This window comes from Python bivittatus, unplaced genomic scaffold (genome assembly GCF_059951505.1).
Source record: "Python bivittatus isolate LINGU-HERP-01145 unplaced genomic scaffold, Pbiv_v1 ctg000350_np1212, whole genome shotgun sequence".
NCBI classification, from domain to species: domain Eukaryota; kingdom Metazoa; phylum Chordata; class Lepidosauria; order Squamata; family Pythonidae; genus Python; species Python bivittatus.
The window spans coordinates 19,356,324-19,377,147 of NW_028277074.1; the positions used below are offsets into that span (position 1 = coordinate 19,356,324).

The 20,824-nt window shown below is 39.0% G+C and overlaps 1 protein-coding gene across 1 annotated transcript in view; it reads right to left on the reverse strand.

Annotated features, from left to right (window-relative positions):
* Positions 1 to 18,248, reverse strand: part of RUNX1 (RUNX family transcription factor 1) — a 98,393-nt gene extending 80,145 nt beyond the window's left edge. Inside the window, exons 1-2 of the mRNA XM_007420181.3 lie at positions 16,379 to 18,248; positions 6,798 to 6,954 (exon numbers count right to left, since the gene is read on the reverse strand). Coding sequence (XP_007420243.1) covers positions 6,798 to 6,954; positions 16,379 to 16,651 — 430 coding nt within the window. The 5' untranslated portion in view covers positions 16,652 to 18,248. The remainder of the gene's footprint in view (positions 1 to 6,797; positions 6,955 to 16,378) is intronic.
* Between the last annotated feature and the right edge of the window lie 2,576 nt (positions 18,249 to 20,824).

Here is a 20,824-nt window from a genome sequence, read left to right on the forward strand (position 1 = left end):
TATTTTCCATAAGGTGATGACTAAAAGTGTATTAAAAATACTGTAGTATAAACACATACACAAATTCCTACTTTGGGAGAAAAACCATATATGGATAATTTGAGATGTTACAACTGAAGGATATCTATGAACTCTTCCATATTAATCTCTAATGATTGACCCTTTTCCCCCAAATTATAGTGAGAATATGGACATTTCATTCTCCCTCCTTTAACATGTGCTCATGGGCATCAAAGGCTAAAACTCACAATGTTAATTACCTAAAGCCAGGCATATCACATCTTTGGATTATGCTACAAAGAAACAAAATAAAATATTTTCTATCCCAAATAGGCATTTAGCTCAGATTCTATACCTTCCTTTATACTGGAGTTATTCATCATAATTCATGTATGTTGTTGACTTCTTATATAATGGGGTATAATACGCAGGTGATTACATAATACACAGGTAATGTTTCATTTTATTTTCACTTATGATGCTTGTGGCAATGCTAGAGGTGTGATTGCTGGGGATGTGAATGTATGTATACTTCTGTATGCAGACATGTCAAGTTGTTAGTAGTAAATTAGACAGACTGTATGATGTCACAAGATTGGAAAATTAATATATTGACGACCAAGGATACTATTTTTGACAACAAAATTGGAGTGAATAATTGGAAGTTATACATAAATGTAGGGAGTACAACAATTCAAATTGAAAAACAAAAAGGTGCTTTGGAGGTGTCTTGCTTTGGAGAGGGTCTACTTGCTGTAATTGTTGGTATCTCCTTAAAGGAACCATGCCTTTTTCTAGGTTTGTAGACAGGAAAATACAGGTTTGAGTTAAGGAAGTAGCAACAGTGTACAATGACTCTGTGCAAGCCAGAAAAAGGTCTGATTTCTTTAAATAGGTGCTAAGAGGTGAAGCAGGTGTTCCCATGCCCCCTCCAGAGAGCCTTTTCCCCTTTGGATCTGAATTGCTGCATATTCCCACATAAATGACAAAGAAATAGAGCACGGAGATAATTTTATGTCCCTTGACTGTAAGGCTACTAAAGATGGGAAAACATATGGAGAAATTATAAGTGCAGATTCTGGAACGAAAGCAGTGGTTAGTATGTTTCTGCAAGAATACTCAATGCTTGTCAAAAAAAAAAAAGTGAAAGTGGCTGTGTAGAAGACTGTACTTCTGCCCACTTTGTTATATGTCTACGGAAACAAAAGTAGGTAAGATGTAGGAAGACTGGGGTGTTTAAGTAGTGTGTGAGGTAAAACAAGAAGAGATAGGGTAAAGAATGAATGGATGTTGAATGAAAGCAAATTGAATACAAAAGTGAGTGACCAGCACTAAAGAAGTACTGTATGTTGAAGTGACTTAGTGATATAAAAATGATAAATGAAGATTGAATCACAAAACAAGTTGTTCAAGGAAGAGTGTGATTGAGAAGGGGAACCCAAACAGTTATGTTTTGGATGAAGTTGATGCAATCTTTGAAAAGAGAGAGGTGAAAAGTTTGAAAAAACAAAAGGCAATGGGTGACACCATATATGGATATGATCAAAACAAGCATGGGTAGAAAAGCATGAAAAGGGGTAGTGGATGGTTTTGGTTTAAACTAGATATATCTGTATTTCTTTTCCTTTTTTCTTACCCCATGTCTTAATTTCTTTTGCTTACCATTTCTTATTCCTTTTCTGCATGTTACATAGTGTTGTTTATTCTAAAAAAGAATCGCATGATGGGTATATATGTATATTTTATTTTGTACAGTGTGAAAAAGAAGAGGAATGTTAAGGCTGCAATAATATGCACACTTTCCTGAAAGTAAGTACCAGTGACCCCAACTGGATTTATATCTCAGTAGACTTCTTAAAGACTGTACTGTTAAAGCTGCAGTCTTATTCACAAGTATTTAGCAGACTCCACTACATGTGCCTAGATTTATTTCTAGCCATTTCTAGGTTGTGCTGTAAAAGACACTTTTAGTTTTCAAAAGCACAGAGACATTTAAGCTTTCAAGCTTTAAAAAGAATAAACATGACAAGTGAAATTGTAAGTACTTCTGTCTGAAGGTAAATTCAGCTGAAATTGAATTTACAGTACCGGCTTCCCAGTTGATGTTTAGGGTCTTAGGGACAAGAACTACCAGCTAGAAAGGCAGATTTTACCACTACTGGGCTGAATAAGGTGAGAACTGCTCCTGTCAATCTAAGAAGAGCTACGTTGTTCTAGAAGCCAAGCCGAGACTGTCACATGTAGTATCTTTGTTTCCAAGGATCTATTTTCATGTCTTCAATTTAATAGAGAATAGAGGTTCTTCTAAAATATGAAAGGATAAATGGAATAAAGCAAAATCTAACATTTCCAAAATATAGGGTGGGCATCCAAAACATTATACCTATAATCCTACAGCCAATTATACTTACATCAATGAGCTCTAAACACAGGGACAGAAACTTCTTTTCCTGCACTCCCTGAGATAATCTGTTGGGGGCTACCTGCTGTTGGGCAGGAGCAGAACCCCAAATAAAGGCTTTCCTCTGCTGATAGAGAGATGGATCAATTACAGAATGATATTTTGCACAGGCTTTTGAAATTAGGCCAGTAGCTGCAATGAGTTGCAGAACTGCAGATTACCTTTGCTTTATGGCCATTATTGCTTCAGTGGAATAAATAATGTTATAATGAAGCCTTGCACAGAACATGTGATAATAAATGTATTAATCTTTAAAATGCCACAGGTTTTTATTTTGTTCTCTACTGCAACAGATTAAAGACAATTCTTCCTTTGGAAACAAGGGAGAGTGACACTGACACTGTGATGGTGGGAGTAACAGAGAACTGTGATATGTTTATGTGCATCTGCCTCAAAACCTAATTTGAATCAAACATACTTTAGCTATCCAATTAGATGTAACTCATTACATGCCACATGCATCTGCATTATTCTGTATGTATATGTGTGTGGGGAGGAAAATTGCTAATGGGACACATATTAACGAACAGTATAAGTACAGGACTGTTGCAAACCACTGGTGTGTACTGTTGTGCACCACATGAAGGAGGATGCCAGTAGCAAGGTAAAAAAATATTTATAATGGTGGTTCAGTGTGCATGTGTGCAGCTAGAATATTTCAAACATGTTTTTATGTACAAGGGCACCTTGCATGCCAGCAGCACTCCTGTGTATGGAGTTGCCTGCTTTCACTCCCTTGCATTTTGTATAGCAAACAACTTAAAGCAAATTGAGTAACTCCATCTCTTGTTGATACATAAAAAGGATTTTTTTTTAAAAAAAAAGGAATATTCACAATGTCTAAGCAAAATTCAGGTGAAACATCTACTCCATGAAAATTATCACCTTTGAAGCAGACTTTGAAAAAACAACAACAGAGAATATCTAATATAAAAATAGAACCATGGCAGGTAAGCTAGTCAATTTCTATTACAAATCAGGTATAATTGTTTTTGATCACATTTTTGATCATGTTTTAAATTCAGTTTATTCATATTATTACTTTCTAAGTACTAGCTTCATGTTTAAAGAAGCACCATATGCTTCTACCAGGAGTTAATTTTCAAGTTTTGTGACCTTTGTTGCAGCTACCTGGTCCCCACACTTTAAGCCAATGCAATAAAAGAATACCAGAAACCATACAGCCTAATGCAAACAACCACACCTTTGGGAAACAGTTCAGAACTGTATGAATAAACAAAAGCATATATTACTCACTCACTCAAAATTGGTAACGTCCATGGAAATTAAACTTTCAAACTAAATAGTTAGTATGAAATGTTCCCCAAGATTATCTTTTCTTTAAACTTCTGTTGACAAGTACAGTCAATCTTTATTTGAATGCATGCTTTTGTATTTAAGACATCGGTATAAAGAGTTACTGAAAGGAATTAGGAAAATCATCTTTTTATTTTCTTCTGAGCAGCTTCTATTGCTTGCAATACTGAAGTTAGCAACTGTACAGATTATGATTTCTAGTTTAACATGCAGAGCCAGCTATCAAAGTGCAGGCCTACTTTTATTAGCTTCTCAAACACTTTGCCAGCTCTACATTTAAATCTTAAAAATGTTTTCTAAACACTCTGAATCATAATGAGAATTCCATTTACTGAGAAGGTGCAGCCTTTCATATAACAACTGAACATGTTTAATGACTGATCCTTTTATACATTACAGCATCACCCATGTTTTCAGTAAATGGGTATAATTTTGTCTGCTTTACCCTATTATTATTATTCGTTAGCATCACCAAGCTACAATTCCAATTGCAGATATTTCTTCCCAGCAATTATCTCACAAAAGCAGCCAGATTTAAAAGCCTTCTGCTTCTGCATATCAGCTAAAAAGCAACCAGTGCATTTCAGAAAAGAAATCTCAGGGAAAATGTATACAAATATGAAGCTGCTTGAAAAATTAAAGTCATCTATAGAGAAATCAAAGGGTTAATCCCAATTCAATAAAATGAGTTTCACTAGCAAGAAGCAGGAATAGCCTAGCTATGTAGTCTCACAACTTATACTTGTAGCTAGGAGACATTTTTTTTCTTTTGGTCACATATGTAGTTCCAGCTTTCCTAGCATGAGATCAAGTGATGCATTCAACAACAACAAAATATTTTTCAGTTGAGAGAGAAGCAGGTATACACCACCAGTGTGTGTGTGTGTGTATGTGTATGTGTGTGTGTGTGTGTGTGTGTGTGTGTGTATATATATATATATATATATATATATATATATATATATATTACCTTCAAGTCAATCGTGACTCCTGGTGACTATACAAACAAGTCCATGCAATTTCTTGGCAACATTTTCAGAACTGGTTTGCCATTGGCTTCTTCTTAGGCTGAGAGTGTGTAGCTGGCCCCAAATCACTCAGCTGGCTTTGATGCATAAGGCAAGACTAGAACTCAGATTTCTCCACTCCTACTCCTGTATTTGGACCACTATATCAAACTGGCTTTCTACCATCACTGTATGTATTGAACATAAAATATTTTGTCACTTGAATATCTGGTTTTAGGAGAAAGTTTGTTCTTAAAATGGGTTAGGCTATCCAAATTGATCTTATGTTACCTACTATACACTGGATGGGTTGCATACCTGCTTCTCTACCACATGAAACCACAATTACCTAGTTTACGCATAACATTAAGTGGTAATGTCTGGGCCCATGTATTCTCCAGAATTGTTATTATAGTTTAGTTGTATGTGTAAACTTGTCCAAGAGAATGCATACATGAACACCTGTTGGCTATTGTTCCAAACTGCAGGACACTGAATAATGGATTAAGGTTACAAGAAGAAGAAATTCTACTGAATGTTAGAAAAAAAAAATTGTAACAATAGAAAATGTTCAATATTGGACTCAATTACCTCAAAAAGTGGTAGGCTTCATTGGATGTGTTCAAGCAGAACCAAGATAGGCATCTATCATACATACTTTAATTTGGATTTATGCACTGAGAAGGGGTTTGTGTTGATAGCCTAAATGGCTAATACAACTTTATGATTCATTTATTAAACACATTCATACCTGTCCAGTTCAACTATGGACTCTCACTAATTTACTGTAATAAAAAATACTGTATATAAGAAAAAATGTTAGAAGATAAAATACCCATGAGAACAGTCAGATTATATTTAAAATGAATCAATCCAGCTCCATCAGAGCCATTAATTCCAAATATAACATAAACAAGAATAACTTAAACAATTCTATAAACTGTTCAAATGTGGCCTTGTTCAAAAGTTAAACACAACAGCCCAATTATTTATTGAAGAGGAAACCTACATTGTTAATTTCAGCTCTCTCATACATACACACACATACACAAAACAATGTATACATAAAATACAAGGGTCATCACTAGGCATTGTCCTAGCTAGAAGAGACTGACTGAAACAAGTTAATGATGACTAAAATAAGTCCCATTGATTCAATGAGTTTTTTCTAAGTCTGAATCCAGACCCAAGTGACACCATGCATTAAGCTTGTATGCGTACCTGGAAACAGGATCCATAGAAATCAATGATAACATATCTAAGTCAATATATTTAAGATAAGGTGCCAATCAACCATTATGTATTCTCTTAACTCCACATCTTTGGAATGACTCAGATACATCTATAGTAATACAATAAAATGTATGCTAAATTCTTGTTGGGACACTTCAGGATAATTAATGTAAACAAATTGCAGAATGTTTTCTGTCTGAAGGCAGCCAATACTAATATAGTTAATATGAAATTTAGTCTTAAGAGATATATTAAGCCAGATTTTTTTATACCAGTTTGTTGAATAGATTTGATCTCCAGAAGTTGTTCCAGAGTATGCAGTAATGCATATATAGCCCTCACTTGCAACACCTTAAAGCAGCTTTTATATTTTCCCAAGACCATGCAGTTGCTATCCTGTGTGTTAGACAGGTGCTATGTTTATGCTCCAAAGCACTTTTGGAGCTCAGAAGCACTGAACAGCTCAATTCAAATGTCTAAATTTGCTATTTTCAGCCATCACCATATTTTAATTATCAATGTTTTATTATTTAACCTGCCCAGTAACCTTTCCCCATACTGTAGATGCATATTTTGAAATGCAGAAATGATAAATATGCTATATTAATCTACAATAATTCTACCAGCCTCATAAATGCTGAAATCCTCAAATATAATTCTACTGAAGAGAAGTGACAAAAAAATTAAGTGGCCTGACACCAGCAACAAAAGGCTCTATGAATAGAGGGTCTGAAGATTTTTTAAAGCTAATATTTGATTTTGAATAAAAAACTTCATACCTCTTCCACTTCTACCCACAAATCTTAGATCGTTGAATCTTGCTACTTGATTCTTCATGGCAGCAGTAGCATTTCTGAGTTCTGCAGAGTAGTTTTCATCATTCCCAGCCATAACTGTGACCAAAGTCCCATCAGGGACATCTCCTAATGCCACCACCTAAAAAAGTAAGTGAAAAAAATACTGAGTTACTGTTAAATAATGTGAGTGGATAAACTATTTAAAAAATGAAAATGAATTGGGATTGGAATCACATTGTACAAACTAAATAAACAATGATGCAGGAGAATTTAACCAAGCTAACTCCATTTAGGACCAACTGAAACATGATTTAAATTATGGCTAACACCTCATGATTATATTCACATTTATGTTAAGCTAATTTTTTTTTTACACCAGTTTGTTGAACCAGTCAAATGGCCCATTTCATACCTACTGTTAAGTCATAATTAGCAGGACTGTGCATCACACTAAGCCAAAAATAAACCAATCACATAAATGTTTAGTACAACGTTGGGGACCCAGCCACAGATTTCAACTGTACTCCAGACTGACTGACCAAAACTTAATTCAAACTACTAAATAAATAAATATTATTTGTTTAAAAAATGTTATTTGTTTAAAAAAATAGCAAATGCATAGGCTAATTTAGCAGAACAGAACACAATCCCAAACTGTTACGAATCTGCAGTGATGAAAGGGATCTCACACATACACTAACTACAATGAGGCCAGCAAAAAAAATAAAAATAAAAATCCATGCCAACAGTTTTGTGCAAATGCTGCACAGAAATGGTTGGAGAATGTACAAACAAGCAAGACATGAACCATACAAATTACTCAATATGGCATCCTGAAAGGACTTTGAGCTACAAGAGATTAATTAACATACTATTTTTCTGTGATACGGCAGATTGTACTCTCTTCTGGATGTAGCATCCTTACTATGTACTCCCAATTTATATAAATCAATATAAATAAATACATCTATTCAAATAAATAAATATCCTTACTATGTAATTACTGAGTTGGAGCCACCACATCTTAAGTACATTTAGAGTAAAACCCCTGATTTTCAATTAGTTTCTTCTAAGCAAGACGAAGCCCACATCCATACAAATGAAAGTGGCTTTGAACATTGCCAAATGCAAAGAAGATAATGTTACTGTATTTCTCCTTTTGTTTCCTGACTAGTAATCAAAGGAATTTCTCAATGATTGCAGGCAATATCATAAATTAAAATCACAACTCTCACTTCACAATCAGACATGTTATTTTCCACACACTTTTTGTCACTGCAGTTAGATTTTCTGAAGGAATTCTGCACATCATTCTGTCCTATTTTCTAAACTACACAAAGCCCTGGTGCTCACATAATGCTGTTTTAATGGGATTTGTTTGCCTTTGCCTAAGCACAATGTACAATTCCAATCATCATGGTTTAGTGTTGTATATGAGCCAAGCTCTAAGACATATCCAATTAACCATGCTTTAAAACATCCTAATTTTATTTTATGTGAATGTTCAGCCAGTAGAAATCACAGTAATCTGTTCTATGAGGCAAGCAGAATAACAACTTTAAAGATTTTTACTATTAAAAATGTAGTACATGCATGCCATACAAACTGCAATGAGCTGTCATAAGGAGATTGTCATATTTGCTTACAGAAGATGCTACTGCAACTATATTAGCTTGATAATGATGTTAATTTTTTTTTATCAAAGTGTAACTCCACTGGCTTCACTCTATATTTCCTCTAGATATGATAGGGGAAGTTTGTATTTTCACTTATGTTTGTTATGTTTGATTATAAATAGTCTTATACATATCTTGGTGTAACAATAATCACCTTTATACTGATTTAATTTATGTAACCACTTCCTTTATAATTTATCCTAACATGGTGTTCAGCCATATGCCCTTCCATTTATGCTATGTCCTTTAATCTTTACTTTTGTCACTGTCTTCCTCCAAAGCAGTGTTGTCCAAACTTGGCCACTTTAAGATGAGTGGACTTCAACTCCCAGAATTCCCCAGCCAGCCATGCTGGCTGGGGAATTCTGGGAGTTGAAGTCCACTCATCTTAAAGTGGCCAAGTTTGGACAACACTGCTCCAAAGTGTTCTATTATCCCATTGCTACTTCTGAGAGTTACAGTAGTTAAAATTTATTACAGCTGTAGACCAGCATCAAGTGCTGATAGTTCACTTTACTCCATTTATATTCTACCTGAATCATGACCAATTGTACTGTATTGAAGTCAGCCTAGTAGAAATCAATAAAATTTACTACAACATAAATGATTACAGTGTAGAACCAAAACATGGGAAGTCTTCTGACTCCCAAAATCCAAAAACGTTCTTTTGTGCATAACATCACATTCTCCTCTTCACCATGTGTTCTGACTAATCTGTAACCTCTCATTTTTCCTTTCTACTGAAAGCACATTTATGTTGAAATTTCCACTTACTTCAGACCTCTACCCAATCAAATCATCATCATCATCATCCAAAAAAGTCTGGATAATGGACATTGTAATACCTGGAGCCAGCAGAATAGAAGAGAAAGAACTGGAGAAAATCACAAAATACAAAGACCTGTAAATAGAAATAGGATGACTGTGGCAAAAGAAAGCAAAGATAGTACCAAGAGTAATAGGCACCTGGATGCAATTCCAAAACATGTGGAGTTCCACTTGAAGACCATCGGCATTGACAAAATCACCATCAGTCAATTGCAAAAGGCAGCTTCACTTGGAACAGCCTACATCCTGCAACGATACCTTTAACGCTATCAAACAGCAACATCTGCCTATCCCAGGTCCTTGGGAAGGACTCGATAGGTGGATAAAAATGCCAAATCCAGTCTAAACATCTGGCTGACTATGTGACCAACAATAATAATTAACAATTTATTAAATGTAGATGACTCCCAGTGATTCTGGGCGGTTTTACAAATATTTTCTCATCTTCCATCAACAGCAAGCCACAATCTATTTATCTTTTCACATTCACTTGGTTCTACTCTTTTATCTTCATTTCTTTTTAACACATTGAAGATAATAAAATATTCGTGTGAAATTCAGAAAGCAGACAAATGTTAGAGAGGAAAATGATGGCAGACAAATTCCAAGACAACCTCAGAATTGTTCACTATAGCTTCTGTCATCTGCAATCAGCAGGACCGTGCTGACTGGGAGCAATAGGAGCATCTGTTTAGGATTGAAGACTACTTAAGAATACTATAATTCTTCTGATTCAACTCTACCTGTATATAGTGTGTAAAGCTCAGTCATTTTGAGGTTGAAGCTATAGAAATGGAAAAAGCATACTATCCACAACTTGATTTAATTATCTAAAGTTTCTTCCTCTCATCATTCTCATACAATAAATCACCTTGAATTAAATATTCTAAATCTTCAGCCTGATCCAAGCATGCCAGAAGATTTGTAAACTGCACAGAGTGGCTGGAAGTCAGGCAGCATATAAATTTAATATAATGTTATTGTTATTATCAGATTTGGAGCTTTTCTTTCTGAAGCTTTTAAATATTTCTAGCATAAAGAATTCAGGGCCATGTCAGACAACATCACATTAATTGGGTTTCCCAGCAATACTCCTCAAGATGCAATATTTTATTTTTTCAGTAGTGAAATAAATTACAGTTAAACTAAGTAAATTCAGCACAATATTTCAAATGAAAGGGAAAAGATTCTAGAGAAATATTAATTAACTCTGGGTATATGTGTGTTGTAGGTTTTAAAAACTTCAAACACAAACATGTTTCTGCCTTATATTTGTTAAACTCTCCATGTTTACTACAAGGTGCAAAAATTTCTAGTAAGACCTTAGCAAAAACAATAAGAAAAGATCTGTAGGCCTAGGAGAAAATGACTGGTAAGTAAAGCCTGTAAAAGAGTCAAAGAACACAAACATTTACATTATAAAACAGACTAAACAGATAAGCTAGAACTTGCTGACTGGAGATAGTTAGCATTTGAACTGCTGAGTTTATAAAAATGGATTTTATGCAAACTGGATGGAATATTAGCAGTTTAAAGCAACAGCACTTTGAAAACCTACTAATCCATTCATCAGAGGAAAAAAAAAAAAAAAAAGAAGGCTGGATTACTACCTTCTCCAAAATGCAGTTATTATTTATAAAATATCAATGAGTCCATTTTATTTTTTCCCCTCATTTTATTTATACATCATTTATTTTGAAGAATATCATTTCTGAATCCTGAATTTATCAAGCAATTTTGGCAGATTAACAGAGTTCTGTTCCTGACAATATGACGCATGGTACAATTAAATCTAAACAGTCAGATTTAAAGGTTTTTTTAACCCAAATTATTTCCGTGCTCTGTATTTTTCTTACTCAAAAATAAGAGTAATTTTGCATTTTAAAGATACAGTGGAAGAACAGAAAGTCAGCTGCAGCAACTACCAAAGTTGCCACATACTGAATAAGATTGTACACTGTCCAATTCATAGGCCAGAAAATCAAGACTGATGTATTCCTTCCAAATTTATTAGTTTTTTGGAATTACCATGCAAAACATTAGTTACAAATCGTGTTGCAACATTGAGACTTCCTCTCAAATAAATATAGTGAAGGCTAGTGGATAAGGCTGTAAACCTAAACACATTTGCTTAGAATAAATTATATGGAAAGCAAAGCTATTTACATCCAAGAAAATGAATTAAAGATTGGAATATTAAGTTTTTCCTTTAGGAAGTTTGGGGAAAAGTAACTTTGTGGGATACAACTATGTTGTTATCAAAGACAATGTAGTAAATAATAAACCTGTCAGAAAACTTATCTGACAGTTTTATAAGCAAAACTAATTGAATATTTTATTTTGCTAGAATTTTTTTTTAAATAATAGATTGTGAATTTGCAGCAAAACAATTGCAAAAAGTAAACTCTTATGGACCCAAGTTTTTGAAATAATAATTTCACATCACTAATTTCTTCCCCAAATAGTTCAGATACTTCTGGCAATTCCCCATCCACCCACTTTTGGTAAAGTATTTGGTTATGACTCTATGAAGGAGTTACTATTAGGAATAATAACAAGTATAGTCTTTTCTAAGGCATTCATTGGCCTTGGCATTTTTACCAGGGGCTGAATAAAAAACTATGCCATTATATGCAAAATGAGAAACTAGAAACAGTACTTGTTAACTAACTCTGAACTCTATAAGGTTTTAAATATTTGCCTTTAATGCATCCCTTCATCCAACCTCATCCAGTTAGTTTTCAGAATGAAAACAGTTCTCTTCAGTGGATTTACTTCTAAAAGAAATATACAGAATTGCATCTACAATCTGTTCTTACCCCATACTCTGCCTCCTCTCATGGGGGTCTTTCTGCAGTTGTCATATGGCAAAGACGTAAACACATGCACTAATGCATTTCCTAACAAAGTTGTTATTTAAAAGAAATAATTAAAGTAGGTTTGATGCTGTGTTTCATAGGTGGGCTGGTTGGAGAACAAGAAACTTGAAGAAATGGAATCGAACATCTGCTCACTTTAGCTACTGCTTAAAAAAAATCCAGGCAGGCAATCGAGCTAAAAGATAGTGACTATTTAAGAGCTGTGCTCAAATTTGAAGAAAAAAAAGAGGAAGCACATTCTGGTGGCTGTCAGCCGGTAGGGAAGTGAGAAAATTGAAGCGTAGCCAAAGTTGGTGGGGTGGGGTGGGGGTGGAGAGGTGATCCTTGCCTTTTAAGAGCCTTTTGGAATGGAAAGGTTTTGTGAAACATTTGATGAATACATGCCAGCCTTCTAACCAAGTAGCTCCTTCATGACTTTACTTTAATGGCCACGTAAGATTGCATTGGTGATTAAAGGGGAAAATAATCAGTTTTGGGAGACAGCGGCTTGCATTTCTCATTGAAGGAAAATCAAGACTCTTCCATCTAAGACAACGTGACTTACTACTCCCGAGGTGCAGAGCAAGAATTTACAGAGATCACATGTCAGGTTGCAAGGAAAAAGGCCACACAGCATTCTGCCTTTACCACACAGTCTAAAATCCATCCTAGCAAGATTGGGGTACAGCTTACACGTGTTGCAATCATTCAGGCCCCATTCTACCCTGTCCGGTCGCCCGTGGCCATTAAACAGTTTGCCCTTAAAGACAAAGGGATATCTGTTTGAGCCACGATCGCGAAAAAGTGGGAAGAGCTTTTTCGGGCAACCAAAAAAACTAACCCACCTAAGACATTTCAAAAGGAAAACAACAGCGGGAGAGGTGGGGAGAAGATGCTTCCTGGCCAATTAACGGGCTCAAGTAGCGCCTGTTTCTTTCCAAGCACTTGCAGCCTGCTTATAAGCACGATGACAGGAAAAGTTAGCACTCCAGAAAAATGTGCGAGGGCACGGCTGAGACTGACACACACATACAGCAAGTGGGAATCGGGGGAAAGGCGAACAAGGCGCAGGCCTTGAATGCGTGAAGCGCCTGGTTCCAAGTAATGGGAAAAACGTGATTAAGACAAAAGGCAAGAAACCGGAGGAGTCTCCCTTTACTGAAGGAAGGGGTGGGGAAGGGCTCATGCAAGAGAAGGTTGTCCCACTAATAAAATACTTATCAACAGGTGTGGGCCCCTGAAATGATTGGCGGGATGTTTTTAAGCCGAAGTGCGCCGGATCTGGGCACGTTTTTCGCTTGTTAGGCTCGCCTTTCTGCTTTTCAGGAGGAGGCCGAGAAATCCATAGCCCCCAAAGCAACCCTTCGGAGTCAAAGAATAGCGAACGACTGCAAAGGTTAAATTGGTTATTTTGGAGAAAGCTAGGACGCTTTTCTGATGCATTTAATCTTTTGTAAAGTAAGCCCCTCTGCTGGATTTGTCCAGGCACGTTGGATTTATTAACTACCTTATTCATCTGAGAAGGTTCTGTTTAATGCTTTGATGGGCCACTGCTTAGGCGCGTGTATTTTTAGTGCCTAGGAGATCGGTGCCAGTTTACACGATGTCCACGTGGACTTGCAGGTATCAGAATTAAAACGCTGTCAGCAATTCTTTTTGAATTGTTATTCAGTACAGTATTCCCTTTTTCATTCCTGCACCTAGAAGCTTTGTGAAACATCTGTCAACATATTGAAATTACTGGACATTTATTTTTGAACCCTAGAATAAAGTCCCTTGAGGGTTGCCTCAGTCTAAAGTTTAGACCACAGTCCACTTGCCGAATTAAAACGAACAAACTAGGATCCCTGCACGGTGGAACTGAGTATTAATCGCTTTGGGAACCCACCAAGGGAGGTGCGACTTCCGTTACAAGAAGTCTTGGTGTTTTAGGCTTAACCAAACTCCAAATACTAGACACTCCCCAAATTTGGGATGTTATTCTCGGATATTTTTATAGATGGGCATTTGGAAGGAGTGGGTGTTGATTGTTTCATTTGTTTGTTACAAATTCAAGATGCAGAAAAACATGCTCTCTTTCTGCTCCCTTTGGTGGAATTGGATCCTAACATCAATCAAAAGCCTTGTAATTTTCACAGTCCAAGCACTAATATTCTTTATTAGTGCTACTGTGTACATTTTGCCTTTGGACGTATACCTGTTTTCCCAAAGTAATTATGTCTAAATTGGGGCTTTCTCCAAGTTGATATAGGCTAGGGTCATAGACTGAGCTGTGAATGAAGTGCAGCTCTGGAGGCGGAGTACTTCTAAAGTGAACTTTTTCCTCTTACTCTGATATCTGAGCAGGGATGGAGGAGACCAACGTTCTGGTATATGAAATAAGAGGATTTAATACTAACTGCTTACTACAGTTAAAAAAAAAAATGTTAACATATTTAGGAACACATTTCACTCAGCTTTTGAAAATTACTTTGTAAGGGACTTATAAATTTCCAATTAAGACCTGGAGATTTTAATTTAATAGTCTTCAGATTGATTATGGGAGATCTGATCTGCTTTTAGAACCCACAAGTCTGTCTAGGACTGAGATACACAAAAGGCATGTGGACAACTGTGTTGCAGTTACTACTCCATTTGCAAGACTGTCATAGATATTAAGATAAAAGAACTTATGTGTGAGAATCAGCTATAGATCCCAGTTTTTCTATTTAACAATCTTGGAGTTGGAGATAGTAATTCAATCCATTTTGATGTCATTGTCAGCTGAAGGAAGGGTAGGGAACCCTTTTGACTGTAAAAAGATACCTGATCCACCTTCCCTTGAACTATTTTCCAAGATACTTAGTTATATATGATATTCCTTGCTGTCCAAGAACCTCTTGGCATGAAATCTTTTGATCCCTCCTGTTGTGCTGGTGGCTGACTGTTATCCCTGAAGGTACTGATGTAGCAGGAAACCCCACTGAACCCAGTGATTGCTTCCAAATATTGTCTGCTTTGGATAGAGGAATTATGGTCTCAAGGTCAGGTTGTTTAGGCTGAAAATGTAAGTGTTGGATGATAGAAGGCAGGAACCCTTTCTCTGATGTGTCAAGGGTAGGTAGAAAGACTGTAATCCTCCATTGGCCAATTGCCATGGTCTCTTCAAGGTCTGCCGATTGTTGGGATGCTTGCAATTAATTCAGGACTAAGTGGGGTTGGGTAGCACCCCTCCAGGCACTTATGTTCTTAAGCAAAAGTGCATCTTCATAAGGTTACACTGATTTTGTTGACCATGAAGAGATAAAGTTCAGAGTATATGCTGCTGCCTTATAAAGTTTAAAACAAACGGAAACATTTGTTTTACAGTAGACTGGATCAGTCCAGGTCTAAATTTCAAAGCAGTAAGAGAAAATCTATCCTTGGTGCAGATTGTAATGGCACTATGTGAAATTGGAATGCAACCCTGTGTGTGGAAGTAACCCTATTGTGTTGGAAACATACTCTCAATATAGTCTGGAGCTCAGAAACCTTAAAGTACACTGGAAACTGCAGTTTATTCTGAAAAAAACCCATGCATAAGGTTGTGCTGTAAAGCTGCAAAGTTTGTTTCCCTTATGAGGAAGCAGTCTCACTGAACTGAGTAGGATTTATTTCACAAAATATTCTTGGGATTGCTTTACTGGGTGTGAATGCTTACACATTTGTTGGTAAATCTCATCAATTTCCACAGCACTTATCTACATGCACGAAAGGGAACAGATGCCTTGGGAATAAGACCTATTGAAAGAAATCAAAAGGTCTGACTAATTCTTTTTGCTGCCCTTTCTTACCCCCCGCCCCCCCATCTAGCCCATTTCACAAATGCTGGAGTGCAAATGAATAAAAGTCAGTGATGAAACTCAGAACAGCAACTTAAACTTTTAGGTTGCAAAACTGATGACAGCTGTAGGAATAAGCCCCGTTGATATCAGTGGATCTTGCTTGTGAATAAGCACTCATAAATGACTTGGCTGCAACTTTAAAGTTATTGAGGACTCATTTGGAATCTTCTCTCAGTATTACTATATCTTCCTGAATAAGTTGGGAGATTGGCTGTCGGTTGCAACAGGCGACAGAAAAATCGTCCTGCCAGCAATCTGAGACCGTAGTTATATCTGTATAGCTGACCCTTCCCCCGCAACATCCCCCCCCCCCCATTCCTTGTCTCCCGTCTTCCTACCTTGAAGGCGATCGGCAGAGTCTTGTTGCATCTCCAGTGGGTCGGCAGGACAGAGCAGAGGAAGTTGGGGCTGTCGGTGCGGACCAGTTCGCCCGGATGATCGGCTAAGACATCCACCATGCTGCGATCTGCGTTTCTCAGCTTCCCCACCAGGGCGCTGCTGCCATTCTCTGGGCCGACCAGCGGCAGCGTGTCGCTCATCTTGCCCGGGCTCAGAGTGGTGGAGGGCGGCGTGAAGCGGCGGCTGGTGCTGGTATCTACGGGGATACGCATCACAACAAGCCTTTTGAGTGAAAAGGGTCCTCAGAGGGCTTCGGATAAAGCGATACGAGCGCAACTCTTCAGCCGGCGGCTCTTGGGCGACCCACATACAAAGAAAGAGGCTTAGGGCCCCGGTGCAAAAGGGACCACTGAAGTGAAGCCAGTCCAGGAGTGAATTTGGACCAGTTGGACAGAGCAGGGGAACGCCGCGCCTCCTGGTCCTGCCAGAATTAACCCAAGCATCCAGTTTCAGGCCGCTCTTCTCTGGAAATCTATGTGTGCTCTTTAAAAACGGCCTTATAGATGTGGACAAGTTTCTCTCCTCTCCACCCCCTTGGGGAATTACCAGTGTTATTAAAATCAAAGGTCCTTCCGAATCCCACACACTGAGAGACGTTTTGAGCAGAGGAAATGTTCAAAACAAAACACCCCCCACCACGCACACACACAGACGAAAGGAGGGAAGGACCTAAACTTTTCAGTAGTTAATTTCCTATCATTTTTCGAAGATCACATTCTTCCCCTCCCGCTGCGCCTAAAGGCTGTCTAGAATTCAGATCAACGCATCAGTCTCTTCTCGCAAACATGGAGGAGGAAGAAAAGCAGTTTAAAAGAAACTAGGGAAACAGGCTGCAAAGGACGTGAGCTGAGGTTTTCAAAGGTCAACCGGCTACCACAGCATTATATAGTGTACTTCATCAAATATTTACAGCTGATTCTATAGAGAATTTAAACAGAACAGAACTCCATTAACGTTCTCCTGCAGCGCCCTTTTTCCCGCTGCCAGAGCAGCCTTGAACCCCAGTGTCAGTGGTGTGCCTCGCGTTGCTCTTAAGTCTTGCTGTCCCGGTTTCGCAATGCTTTGACTAAATTACTTAGGGAGGCTGCGTGAATTCAAAAGACTCTTGTACAAGTCCTCGGATGTCGTGTGCCAATAATCTGAAACGCGCCCGGGGGGAGGGAGGGAGAGAAACCCCTTTGGGTTGGAGTTGCTGGTTGGGTTGTGGGTTCCTTCTGTGGTTAATGTTCGCAGCAACTTTAGAAGACACGCGTCTGAAGTCACCCAACACTCTGTGGCCGCTGCGTGACTCACTGCCAACTCTGGGGGAAAATATCTGAAGCAATATTCCTCCAATTCACCCACAGGGGCCGGCTTCTCCGCTATGGTTTAACCACAGGCAGGTGGAGCTCTGGTTTCGGGACCGCCGTTGGCTTTTCCCTCATTTCTCCGTCCTCCCTTCGCGCTCTCTCCTTCAACTTCACAAATAGCTCGTCAACACGAGGCTGAGTGGTGAAAGTCTGCCCAGTCGAGTTTCTTCTCCCAAACAGGGCCAGCAGCGCCCGCGACAGTCAGTCAACACAAAACGCCGTTCCGCAGCCAAAAGCAAAACAAGCCCCCCCGAAATACGAATCGGCCAAACACCAGAGCTTGCTCCCGGCGGGATACGCGTCCCCAAAGCAGAAAAAGTGTTCACGTGTTCACCAGACTCCAACGGCAAGCTTTCCCGAGGGCTGCTGCCTGTACAGGCCAGTCTCTCCAGCTGTGGGTGACCTTCTGCGAGGCGCTGTTTGTTTGCTCATGCTGATCTGAAGAAAGCCTGGCTCCCCCTCCTCCCTCTCCCTCTCCCTCGCGCCTTCTGGCCCTATGAATGGAGATGACTGGAAATGAATTTGCTGTTACAGTAAGAGAGTCCGGAGGAATGTCATTCCCTCAGCTCTTTTGCATAGGGGAGGACGCCACCCAATCAGAGCGCTTTCCGGTATTAATCAGGGCGCGGCTCCAACCCGCGGGGCTCCTGGAATTGGCTTGCGCGCCGCCGCGAAAGCTACTGTAAAAAGCCCAAAACAGGCCCCGCGTGTCAACGGGACGCCGCGGTCAACGGGAGGCTTGGACCAAAACGTGTGTGGTGGTGGCTGCGCTTGTGTCGAGCCTGTGGCTGCGAAAGGTGGAGGCAGAAGCGCGCGTGTACTCCTCCTCCCCCTGCGCGCGGGTCCTCGAGGGATCAATAAAAGGTCGCGAAAGTAGCACTTAAGGAGCTCAGTCATTTGAACGATATGACGAACAAGCGCGCACCGCCCAAGGCAGGTCCCCTCAGAGTCGACGGTCATGCAGAATCTCCTCGGAGGCTTTCTAAGTGGAGTTACAGGCCAGTCCCACTCCGTGACTGAGTTGCTTCGTTCCCCATAACTGCCAGAGCTAAGAGAAAAGGAAGCGCGCCTGGCTGGAAGCTTACGCGTTTATGCCTATAGATGTGTATCTATCTGTATCAAGCAGCCCTTCTCTCTGCCTGCGAGAGCATCAGGTGGTAAAAACTGAAAAGAAAGGAGATAGGTCGCCCCAGGAAGAGGGTGCCTCTTCTCTTCCTTTCTTCCCAAGCCGTTTTGTTTTGGCTTGATCAGCTATATAAAAACCAAGGAAATTAATCTGTGAGGCTGGGCAGTTCAGGGTGGTAGGGAAGATTCACCTGCTGTATTTCTTCCTGCTATGCAGTTCCTACAAGTAATAGCAAGCCCCTTTAAGAGGGGCAACTGCACACTCTTCCTATGTACAGAGAGAGCTAAAGAATGTAGATAGAGTAGATTTCTACTCATTTCAGGATCCTGCTGAAGATACAAACTCCCACTTTGCATCTTCACATCTCTGGAGATTATGGCTCATCCTCAAGTCTCCCTGACTATAATATGAATGAGCTCTGGCATTTTTTTTAAAAAATGCCATGTCCCAATGGCATTTATCTTATCCCCAGCCCACAGCTGAAGCATCTTAAAGTTGCCTATAGCTGTTCCAATTTTAAAAATTGTGCCTTTCCTCTTCTCATGACACAGTTTTTGCCATGGATATAATCTAGCATGCTTCATCAACAGTCTTATTGCTGATGTGGTCATACTGAGATCTGCCCAGTTCCTACTGGCCAGTTTAGACTGCTGTGGGCACTCCCCTGCCTCTCTGATCACTGAGATCTGCTCTCCATGGTCATTTTAGCTTGGTATGGGGGAGAGACCAGGGAACTGACTTTGTCAGAAACATCTGCCCATCTAATGCTTGACTGGGACTTTCCAGTGCCCTTTTCAGATCTTATATGGACGCTTTATAAACAAGAGTTTAGACCTCTTTTGAAAAAGTGCTAGACCTTTGTTAAAAGAAACAAACAAAGCAGTGCTTTCTTGAAGTGTGCTTGTCCTGCATGCTGCATTGGTTGATTCAAATGAGAAAAGAAAGTTAGGTTTTAACAGCTGTGTGGTTGATTCTGTCACCATTGGTATTGCCATTCCCTTGCTCACTATGGATTGATCTCTCCTGTTTTACCCCATGTCCTCCTTCAAACCTGCAACTTGCCATCTCGGTTATTTTGGGGCATGGCTTTAGCATTTTAGAAGAGCATTAAAGACATGTTCAGAAGTAGCCTCATAGTGCATCTTCTTCACATCTGTGACCTGTGGCTAAGCTTTCTCTTATACTTACCCAACTCAGTTCCACCTCACCTTAGGCAGAAAGATTGGTGGTTGTTTCCCTGCCACAGGTGATGTTTGGAAGATGGGAAAATAAAACTGGGGAAATTTACCAATCACTTCCCTTGATTTGCCCTGATTAGAGCATGGCAATCAGTGCAGCAAATTTCATGCCAACATACCTTTCTGCATGCTGAAGGATGATGGACATCACTTTAATGCAGCGGTCTGGCTGTGCCATATGTCCAAATGCTATGTAATTACCCCACTACATTCTGTGTTCCTTTGGAGGCATTAAAAAATGCCTTGGAAAATTTGATCAGAAGCTGTAATCACTGAGACATATTGTAGCTCAGTTATAAAGATAATGGTGTTTTCTTAATTTTTCAGAAAAGCAGGCCTCATTCCAAAAGCTTTTGGCCCAGGACAGACAGTCATAGGTTGTAGTTACTTTTTCCTGCCCTTCTCCCTTTTCAGAACATTGGGAACCAAAGTTCAACATAAGGTGTTCCTGGGCTGAGCTCTAGTTTTAGGAAAGAATATTTGATCTTCCTAGGATATCCCTCTATTCTGTATCTTAAAGTACAGAAGCCCATAGCACTACCTGGTTGCCAGCTGTCAGTGAAAAATACATTGCAGGGTAGCAAATAGGAAGTTGTACATAGAGACCTGAGGAGCTGAGAAATGCAGGAAATTACCAAAAACAGCTCAGAATGTGAATCTAGGTTTCCCAAT